The following is a 10795-nucleotide window of genomic DNA, read 5'->3' on the forward strand; positions in this document are numbered from 1 at the left end:
GTTGTGAAGTTCTCAGAAATATTGATGGTATTTTGTTCTGACATATCCAATCCTATTCTAGATGACATACAACACAAATGCACTACTTTTGGTTTCAAACAAACAAAGTTACAATTCTATTTCACCTTTGACCTATTTTCCTTGAGCGACATCGTTTTAAAAGCCCTTTTTTGAGTTAATGCCAAAATATGTCAAAAAAAAGCTATCTGACCTGCTGTTTGTGAATTCAATAACATTTCAGATATATTAGAAATGTTTTGTATTACTTTGCATTAGAGTTCACATTACAGTTGGTCATGGCACAAGTATTAAGGAGACTTCATGTCATAACTGTTGACTCCTGGTTTAGATCATAGAAAATTGTCTGGTGCCATTTCAATAACAGTATTTCTGGAGATTTTTCCCTCTGAAAGCCTTCAGAACTAAAACAGTCTGCTGTCTCAGACTAGAATTCAATGACTGAGAGGCTGCAGGACAGTGCTGACCCCTGTCTGTCACAGACTGAAACTGCATCCACCAAAATTCGGGGAATTCATAACGGTTCATCCTTTTTTACCAAGACCTAAGAGATTTTTTTCGAGCTGATTTTAAAGAAATACAAAAGAACTCTTTGTTGGACAGAACGTATATAATTTATTAACCAATATGGCCATAAGTACAGAGGAGCGTAGACAGAGGCGATGAATCAATGCTTCTGCTTAAACTGTAGTCCACAGTATCCACATGTTCCCACTTTTGTGTCTTTATCCTGCAGAAACACAGAACTGACTTGCTTAGTGCACATTATTTTCTTTCACATCAGCAGAAGGAATAGAACACATCAATAGTTTAGTTAACATTTCATGCTTTCAGCATGTAAAGTATTTAGTCCACCACCAACTGTGCAAGTTCTCCCACTGAAACAGATGAGAGGCGTGTCATTTTCATCATTGGTATATCTGAACTATGAGAGACAAAATGAGAAAAAAGATCCAGAGAACATCAATGTATAAAGAATATATGTGTGAATTATGGTGGAAAATAAGTATTTGGTCAATAAAAGTTCAACTCAATCCTTTCTTCTACAGCCTTGTTGGCAATGACAGCTGTCAAAGGTTTTCTGGAAGTCTTCACAATGACAGAGGTTTACACTTAAAATCTGACCATACACGACTACATTCATTCTTTCCTCTACATGGATCAGTCGTCCTGGTCCCTTTGCTGAAAAACAGCCCCAAATCATGATGTTTCCACCTCCATGCTTTACAGTAGGTCTGGTGTTCTTTAGATCAGTGTTTTTCAACCTTTTCTGAGCCACGGCACACTGGACCATTTCCCACGGCACACTAGTGTGCCGCGGCACACTGGTTGAAAAACACTGCTTTAGCTGCAGCTCAGCTTTCTTTCTCCTCCAAACAGTAGAGTTCTTACCAAAAGTTCTATTGTGGTTTCATCTGACCATAGGACATTCTCCCAATCCTCTTCTGGATCATCCAAATGCTCTCTAGCAGACTGTAGACGGTTCTGCACATGTACTGGCTTTAGCAGGGGGACACGTCTGACCCTGCGGGGTTTGAGTCTTTGGTGGTGTAGTGTGTTACTGATGGTACTTTTGTCACTTTGGTCCCAGCTCTCTGCAGGTCATTCACTAGGACCCCCGTGGGGTTTTGGGATGTTTGTTCTTGTGATCATTTTGACCCCACAGGGTGAGATCTTGGGGGGAGCCCCAGATGGAGGGAGATTCTCAGTGGTCTTGAACGTCTTCCATTTCCTAATAATTGCTCCCACAGTTGATTGCCTGCTTTCCTGTTGCAGATTCAGTCTTCCATCCTGCTGCAGGTCAATAATTTGGTTTCTGGTGTCCTTAGACAGATCTTTGGTCTCCATAGTGGAGTTTGGAGTGGGACTGTTTGAGGTTGTGGACAGATCATTGATGATCCATGTAGAGGAAAGAATGAATGTAGTCGTGTATGGTCAGATTTTAAGTGTAAACCTCTGTCATTGTGAAACATAAAAACATAAAATAACATAAAATAACCAGTTCAAACAGGAGTCATGACTTCAGGGAACCAGTGGAGGACAGAGGATCCTCTACAGAAGAAGTTACAGGTCTGAGAGAGACAGAACTCTTACTTGTTTGTTGGTGACCAAAAATTTATTTTCCACCATAATTTACTAACAAATTCTTTAAAAAACAGACAATGTGACTTTCTGGACCCCCCCATTTTGTCTCTCATAGTTGAGGTTTACCTATTATGAGATTACAGGCCTCTCTTTTATCTTTTAAGACGGAGAACTTGCACAAATCGTGGCTGATTACATTATTTTTTGCCCCACAGTACAGAGCCTTATTCACCCCCTTGGATGTTTTACCCTTTTCTTGCCTTCATAAATCACTCATGGTCAATAAAATTAGTCTTTTTTTCACACAAAATTTAACTGGAAATAAGACTTATTGTCAAAGTGAAACCAGATTTCTACAAAGTCATGTTATTCATTCATCTTCTAATCCGTCTTTCGGGGTCATGGGGCTGCAAGAGAACTACGGCTTGGGAGGAGATTTATATTCCAGCAAGACAAGGATCCAAACCGTACTGCAAAAGCTACACAAGGAATTGGTCAAAGAGAACCAGGAAAACACTCAGACCGACATCCCATAACGAATTTGTGGCTGGACTTAAAAAGAGCCGTCCATGCCCGATGTCAACACAACCTGACAGAACTTTCACAGCTTTGCAAAGATAAATGGAGTAAAATTCCAGTGTGCAGATGTAAAAGACGGATCGAGACTTCTCCTCACAGACTCAATGCTGGGATTGCAGTGCATCTTCTAAATACTGGCTTGAATAATAATGCAATAATTATAATGCCTTATACATTTGTTTTATTGACATTCCTTTGTAGAAATCTGTTTTTAGGTTAAAATTAAAGGTGTTTTTCCGATAAATGTTTGAGTGAAAAGACACATTTTGTGTAGCCTTTTAGCTTCAGTAAAGCAAGAAAGGGTCAAACATCCGGGGGGGGGGGGGGGGGGGGGGGGGGGGGATACTTCTGCAAGGCCCTGTAGAGCTCCTCCATGCTGGCAGCTTCTCAAGGCTGCTTCATACCAGGTTGATGTAGACTTTGGGGTGTCCGAGAGCTCCTCCCCCTCCATCGCACGACACCACTCTGACTCCAACTTCTGCCACCGGCTCTTCTGCCACCAGCTTGATGGCAAAGTTCTTGTTCACCTTTGAAGAAACAATAACAGCTAAAGTCACATAAAGGATCATCATTATAATAGTAGAGCAAATAATATTAAAATAATGAGCCATGTCCTTCTTATTCCCCTTCACTGATAAAAGTTTTCGCTGTGAAAAAATGAGATGAAACTTCAAAAGCAGAATGGATCTTTCCCGAGTTTTAAAGTCTGCCCATTGAGTGTAAATGAGAACTGGACACAATACCCCCCCCCCCCCCCCCCCCCCCCCCCTCAACTCCCTCTCTAGAGGTAAAAAATGAACGTTTCAGAAGCTATGAGGTCCAGCAGAAAGCTGGGCTCAGGTGTGTTTTAGCGCTTCTTCTCACCTCCTTCTGTCTGCCAACGAACCTGGCTCTCCTGGGATCGTTTACGTCAAACACCTAAGGAGAAAACAAGGAGAAAGCTTAGCAAACAAACACTGGAACATTTGGAGCCAACAAACTGGAGACATCTTTTCACACATTTCATAAACATGTTTATGAACAGACAAGTGAAAAATGTATCTATTTATTTTGTAGATGACAGGTGATCTCTTGTTATCAATAGCTAACAGCTTTAGCTAACATTTTAACATCCGGCCGTTCTCCGCGGAAAATGTCCGGTTTGAAGCCCACCTGTCCGGTGTGAGTGATGGGTTCCCCGGCGCTGGAAACCTCCACACTGTAGCGGTGAACAGGTGTGAGCGTCGATCTCAACACCCTTGCGTTTTTACTGAAGGACAACAGTCTTCCCAACGCGGCCGCCATGTTTCCAGCAGTCACCCTCAGAGTCATTCCCTCCACAGAGGAAGGGGGAAGTTTACCCCCGAGTTTGCCTGTCAGGTTCACGGAAGCTCCAGCAAAACTATGGAGTAAAACCGAAGTTTTTGACTGTGAAATGAATTTCAGGCAAAATAAATAAATAGATAAAATCCCGTTTTTATACAACAATGACCGAATATTGACACAAAATGAAAATCACACAAAGTGGAAGGCAGAGATGAGGGAAAAAAATGTGACGTTGCTCTTTCACACCGGAAGCAGTTCCTCGCGCCTTTGCCGTCTTTTCTAAGCTTTCGGGGGTGTTGCTCCTCACTTAAAGCTGGCGGAGATTCCTTAAAGGTTTGTTTGACTCTGATATTCATTGTTTGATGTCTGACCATTTAATGGCGGAGTCTCCCGCTCACAGGTCAACTTGCTGTACGTAACCCTCTGTTTGGTTTCACGTGGAGACTCTCCGCCGGCATGTGGGATGCCCTGTGTCTAGTGTTTCGTTACTAAACAATCTGGTGGTTGTCGTCACAGATCATGGCCCCCCTCGTGCTGAAACACCTGGCTTCTGCCCTGGCTCGCCAAATGAGTGTTTTCAGGGGCTCCTCGCTAGCTGCTCTCAGATGCTTCAGCAGACCCCCGACTCTCCCCCCTCTGCTGCTGCCAGCATCCAGCTCCTGCGGCCCCCTGGCTCAGGTTGCCACCTCTCTGCTGGGGCGGTGTCAGCATCATCCTTGCATCCAGCCGACAGCAGGGATGAAAACCAAGTCCGCCCTGAAGCGACGCTGCAAAGACTGTTTCTTCGTTCGGAGGAGGGGGCACCTGTTTGTGTTCTGCAAGACCAACCCCAGACACAAGCAGAGGCAGGGATGAAGCTGCTGGCAGAATAAACAGCTGGAAAGGGAAAACGCGTGCTTGTCCTCTGTACCTTTGATTTGGTTTTTCCTGGAGAACCTTTAATCTTGAAGTGAGGTCCCCGGTTCAAATCCCAGCTGGGCCTTTTCGGTGTGTGGTTTAAATGTTCTCATGCATGTGTGGGTTTCCTCCAGTTTCCCTCGCACAGTCCAAAAACCTGCTTCACGGGTTCATTGGTCGATTCTAAACGGTATCTTTGGTGTGTGTGACGGACTGGCAAAGCGTTCGGCGCGATCCTCGCTTTCACCCAACAGCAGCCGGGTTTGGCTCCAGCAACCCTGTGACCCCAGGAGGCATTAAGCAGGTTTGGAAATGGGATGGATCTTCATGAAAAGTGCAGATAAAGTTGATTTCCTGTCATAACTATCCTCCTGGCCGCCAGCACTGCGACCTTGTCCTCTGTAGGGGACATTTCTTAACCCAAACATCTCACAACCACTGCATCCTAATGAATGGACTTCTGTCCACATTTGGAGTTTTTCAATGATGCCACATTTGATGGGGAAATAATGGTGGATTTAAAAGCCTTTCTCTGGTAGTCGGTAGACTGAGAACACTGTTGGCTCTGATTGCTGAAACCCAAATGGGTCAAAGTCGAGGCCTGGCCTGCATTCTCATTGATCTTTTATGCATATTATTGCTGACTGCATTTTGTGATTTTATGCTGTTCTTAATTTAATTTTTAATTTGCCTGATTTTAAACTTTCTTCTGTTTTTGTATTTTGAAGCACATTGTGTTGTCTTGTGAAGGTGTTGTAAAGGGCTACATATATAAAGCTTAGCGCTGCAAAGATTTTAACTACAGATCCCATAATGCAGCACTTCACCTACCCAACGAAATCAATAGTTGAGATGAATTAGTGCCTGGCCTGGATCGTCAGTGAGGCTCAACATATTTTAAAATTATTTTTATTCAGAACAAAGTTGACTCACAGTAAAAAAACTAAGAGTATTAAACATTAAACATCATCAATTGTTAAAAGTAAATGCGGGGGGGGGGTACATGAACAAAAATAAACTTATATGAAATTATAAAGCTGAGTAAAATAACTAGGTTTATTTGCTCTGGGAAATGAAATGTAAGGAAAACCTTTATATGGGCTCATAAATCAAAAGAATTGGGAGCTTTATTGCTAAATTTATAATACTTGGTTTGGAAAATCAGGAGATTTATTAAATAAAATTGAGATGAAAGTTTATTATCATAATTAATGAAACCAAATAAGATGTTTGTACATGTTAAAGTAAAATGCGTATACATTTGAGTTTTAATGACATTTGTTAATTTGTCCCAATTTTTCTCAATGTACTTACAATTCCCAAAAATATGCATCGTTTCCTCAAATTGAAGACAGAAAGAACAAGTTTTAGGAATGTCCTTTTTTAGCCTTTGCATAAACTGACTTGTTGGATAAAACCTATGAATGATCTGGAATAAAACCTCTTTCACTTTGTAGTTTATTAGATATTTGAGAAACAGTCTTGGGATGACTTTGTTTTGGTTTCTCAAAGTAGAGAAGCAGAGTTTTCCAACAGCAGTGTCCGTCACGTGAAGCTGCTGTTGGGGAGAAGGTGGAGTAGAAGTTCCTTTAAAAAGATAGGTGAGGCATGGACCAACAAGCAGCATCTGTTTATGAAATGAAGACAGCTTGATGGGCACTTTGTCGGGCTTGTAGGTGCAGAGCAGTAAAAAGTCAAGGCCACCAACCTGAGAGGAAACAGAATTGGGAAGGAAGTTCCACAGAGTTTGGATTTTTCAAAAACTTTCTCTTCCAATTAATTTTAAAATTCATATTTAAGGTACTAAAATCCAGGAAGTTCAGACCCCCACTAGTATAATCATTCATTAGAACCAATTTCCTGATGTGATGAGTTTGGTTTTTCCAGACAAAATCACATAGCAATTGATCAACACTTCTGCTTTGAAGTTGCTGACATGGAGAGACTGAGCGGCATTAATGACTCTGGAGAGCCCTTCAGCCTTGGAGAAGAGAATTTGACCTTTAATGGAAAGGTCACGAAAGAGCTGCAGGTTAAACCTCTTTTTCATTTTTATCAATCATTGGAAGAAAGTTAGTATTACCTCAATCATTTTCAGTTTGGGATATTATACCAAAATATGTGACTGATGTCTTTACAGGAATATGACAGAGTGAATCCGAATCACATGATTTCTTTGGGAGAAGTTGTCATTTTTTTTCCAAATGCATTGACAGACCGGAAGCTTTGCAGAAAGACTTTATTATCTCTATCAGGATTTAACATGGTCACAGAGAAGCTGAGCTACAGGAATAAATAGATGGAGATATAGGACATCCCTATCTAATTCCTCATTTTATAGCAAACCTATAGGTGATGAACCAGATTTAGGTTTAATAGAGCAGGTGGCTTTGTTGTAAAGAGTTTTATTGACTTTGCAGAAGTAGTCACCAAAACCAAATTTATGTAATCAACGATACAGGACGTTATGTTCTACTGTGTCACAGGCCTTAAAAAGTCCAGAAATAACATAAAGGAGTCAGCTGCAATTAAATATGAGTCATCAAGTATGTCCAAAACTTAAGGAGTATTATTTACTAGATGTCTGTTGGTTAAAAAACCTGATTGTGATTCATCTATGACTGAGTTAAGTACAGATTGAATTCTTTTTGCAAAAACTAAAGGTAAATGTTATAATCATTAAGAAGACAGATGAGTCTCAAATAAAGAGTACATTTTTGTGTGGTTTTGGGATAAGGGTAATAAGTCCTCGGGTCATGCTCCAGGGTCTCAGAAATACTTTCATTGTAAACTTACAATAGAAAGAGCGCCATCTGCTGGGAGAAAATATATAGAATTCAGAAGGGAATCCATCAGTTCCTGTGGATTTGTTTTGGTTTAATAATTTAGTTCATGCATTGTGTTTATTTGTCCTTGATGGTTCTCCATATTAAAGAAATATGAAGAGTTTTGCTCTTCCTGCTCGAGCCATTGTTTCTGGATAATAAAAGCTCCTTCCGCTTTTCTTTAAAGAATCTGATCCAAGTCTTCCTATTCGATCATTTCTAGTTTCTGCTCATCTGACAAGCTGTCCGGAGGTTTTGGCGGTAGTACCGAGATGCCTGTGTTTAGGTCATGTTCTTGTTGCTTTCTTAGTTTAGCTAAGTTGCAACCAAATGTTCTTAAAACCTGGCTGATTCGTATTTCAACAACTCCCAGTTAATGCAGAAATAATTTTCCAATTTAGCTTTATTAAAGAATTTTTATATTATTATTTTGAGCAATGATTTATTTAATTACAACATTTGCGCTTTGTTGGTGCTGCTGATCAGTTAGAGGGCCCACATATTAAATATCGCTTAGGGCCCCCAGAAGACCAAGGTTTTCAAGGATTTCCCATGTGTTTCAATGGAGCCAGAAATCCTGAAAATCCTGGAATATCTTGAAAAGTTCAAGGATTTGAAAGACCAAAACTCATGGCTGGAATAAGCTAAAAGAGAACATTTTAATAGTTAAATGGTTAAAATATCTTAAATATTGTCCATCCACCCAAATTCCTCCGCTTATCTGGGACCGGGTCGCGGGGGCAGCAGTCTAAGCAAAGAGTTCCCTCGCCCTGGCCACTTCCTCCCGCGAGAGGATCGACTTTGTAGCCTAATATTTATATATAATCCCCCGCCCATTCCTGGTTTAATATTCACGCCTCGCCCATTTGCGGGTGGCCGCAGATGACGTGACGTCACAAGCGTGAGGCGCAGAACAGCGCTCATTCCGCGAATTTTGAAAAACGATTTACTGTAAAGTATTGTTTATGCGTTTAAGATGCCATCCAAACGCCCTGCATCACCTCCAGCTTCTGGAAAGGAACCCAAACGGCAGGAAAAGGTTCTGACTCTGCAGAGGCTCTGGCTCTGGGAGTTTTAAAACAGCGTCAATTATTCGCGGATCTTCGTTATTTGCGGGGGGGGGGTGAGGAACGTACCGCAAATACGGGGGGATTACTGTACACACATATGTATATATATATATTAAAGCATATATTAAAGCAATTTTTTTTTACACTGCCATGTGTTTTATGCTAATGCAAATTGTAGGTGCAAATAATATTTTATAAAAAAGAAATACACACAGCAACTGCCTATGAAAACATTACTTTTGTAATTGTTAGTCTAAGCAAATTAGATTTTTTTGATGGCAATTTTGATTTTTTCCTTTATTTTCTTTTTTGTTGTTTTTGTTTAATGTAGCTAAAATATACTTTGTACTTCATCAAAAAAAGTGAAGAGTGGATAATCTATTATATTTATAAATGAGGATAATTGATTAATTTCAAGCATTGCAGTCAAAGCAATAAAGACTTCACAGAGATTTATCAAACTCATCACAGAAATGATTAAGTAACAAAAAGCATAATGACTTTTATGAAGTCCAAAGTATATTTTGATGTTCATTTGAGATTGTATTGTGATTTTTCTTGCAGTTACAAACCCTGAAGAAGTCCTCCACCGTTACTAAACTCTGCTGAAGGAATTTCGGCGGACAAAAAGCACGACCCCACCTGTCACCAGTGTAATATAGACACAAATACAATAGATTTGACTGCAACTATTGCAGAAATGACTTCACGTGAACATACCCAGCATTTACTACTGAAAGTACCGTGTAGTTGAGTAGAAATAGGGCTGACTTTCTTTTACAGTCCAGTTTCATCGTACTTAAGGGGTGGTTTCTGTGGTGAGTGCAGACCTAAAGGCCAAGGTACTTTATTTGTACTTACCTTGTTCCTACATGTGGTAGACCACAAAAGACACTGTTGCACAACATGTACATACCCAGTAAGTATATAATAAATACCCAGTATGTACAACATAAGTATGAACCAAATAGTACCACATAAATACACAGCAAGTACCATGTAAATACAGAGAAGACACAAAAAAGTACCCAGTAAGTCCCATTAAAAAGTACCATGTAAACTCACTGTAAGTACCCAATAAATTCCATAATAAGTACCATGTAAATACCCTGTAAGTACCCAGTAGTTACAATATAAGTACCATGTGAATACCATGTAAGTACACTGTAAGTACTGTACTGTAAAAGAAAGCGTTACCCAATTTTTAACACTATTTAACTGTTTAACACATTTAAGAGTTGTAGCCGCTTGCTTTTTGTTACTATTAACATTGAAAATGTATACATTTACTTTATTTATATTAAACTTTTTACTTTTATTTTATTTTTTATGACATACCTCACACAAAACGGTAAACGGAGCATCTGATTGCATTTCTAAAGGACAGAACTTTCTCCTAAAGCTAGCAGAGGAGAATGGGGTTAAGGGTTTGATTTTACAAACAAATAGGTTTGTAATGGATTGCGGCCGGAAGCAGAATGTATCAGGGGGTTGCCCAGTTAGCTGGGAAAAATGGGGAAGGGGTTTTGTATGTTATGTTGTTCATCTCTTTTTAGATATTGTTTGTGTTTGTTTTACCTCTCAGACCAGTCTATACATGTAGCAAATTTTATCTAAAATTGTTTAAGTGACACAAACTTTGAAATTATATGCACATCTTGGAACTGCAGGGGCTTGAACAAAACAAAAAAATTAAACAGGTTATGAATAAGATAAAAGATATTGGGTCTGACATTGTTTTCCTATGGATAACAGGATAATGTCAAAATAAGCAGAGGATGGCAGGAGTCTTTATATTCAGCGTCTCATATCTCAAGAGCATGTGGCGTCATCACTCTAATTCAGGGGTCGGGAACCTTTTTGGCCAAGAGAGCCATAAATGCCACATATTTTGAAATTTAATTTCGAAAGAGCCATACAATAATGTAGTGTCCCTTCCCCACACTGAGGCACGGAGACTTAACCTCTTTTAAAGTTCTTTATTCCGATTACTGCAGACCGCAACAAACGCCGTTC

At 40.0% G+C, this 10795-nt stretch overlaps 2 protein-coding genes across 2 annotated transcripts; one reads left to right on the top strand and one right to left on the bottom strand.

Moving 5' to 3' along the window:
- Positions 1 to 609: 609 nt before the first annotated feature.
- On the bottom strand, positions 610 to 4358 carry ndufs6 (NADH:ubiquinone oxidoreductase subunit S6). The gene is made up of 5 exons (XM_023960287.2): positions 4234 to 4358; positions 3835 to 4063; positions 3547 to 3600; positions 3087 to 3209; positions 610 to 748 (listed from the first exon to the last, which is right to left on the bottom strand). Exons 1-5 carry the CDS (start codon positions 4341 to 4343, stop codon positions 686 to 688), a joined length of 579 nt encoding a protein of 192 aa, XP_023816055.2. The 5' UTR covers positions 4344 to 4358; the 3' UTR covers positions 610 to 685.
- A 148-nt stretch (positions 4359 to 4506) lies between these two features.
- Positions 4507 to 4842, top strand: mrpl36 (mitochondrial ribosomal protein L36). Its single transcript, XM_023960239.1, has one exon. It carries the CDS (start codon positions 4507 to 4509, stop codon positions 4840 to 4842), a length of 336 nt encoding a protein of 111 aa, XP_023816007.1.
- Positions 4843 to 10795: the final 5953 nt, after the last annotated feature.

The sequence above is a fragment of the Oryzias latipes genome, chromosome 11, assembly GCF_053564925.1.
Source record: "Oryzias latipes strain Hd-rR chromosome 11, Olatipes_Hd-rR_3.1".
Classification (NCBI taxonomy): Eukaryota; Metazoa; Chordata; class Actinopteri; order Beloniformes; family Adrianichthyidae; genus Oryzias; species Oryzias latipes.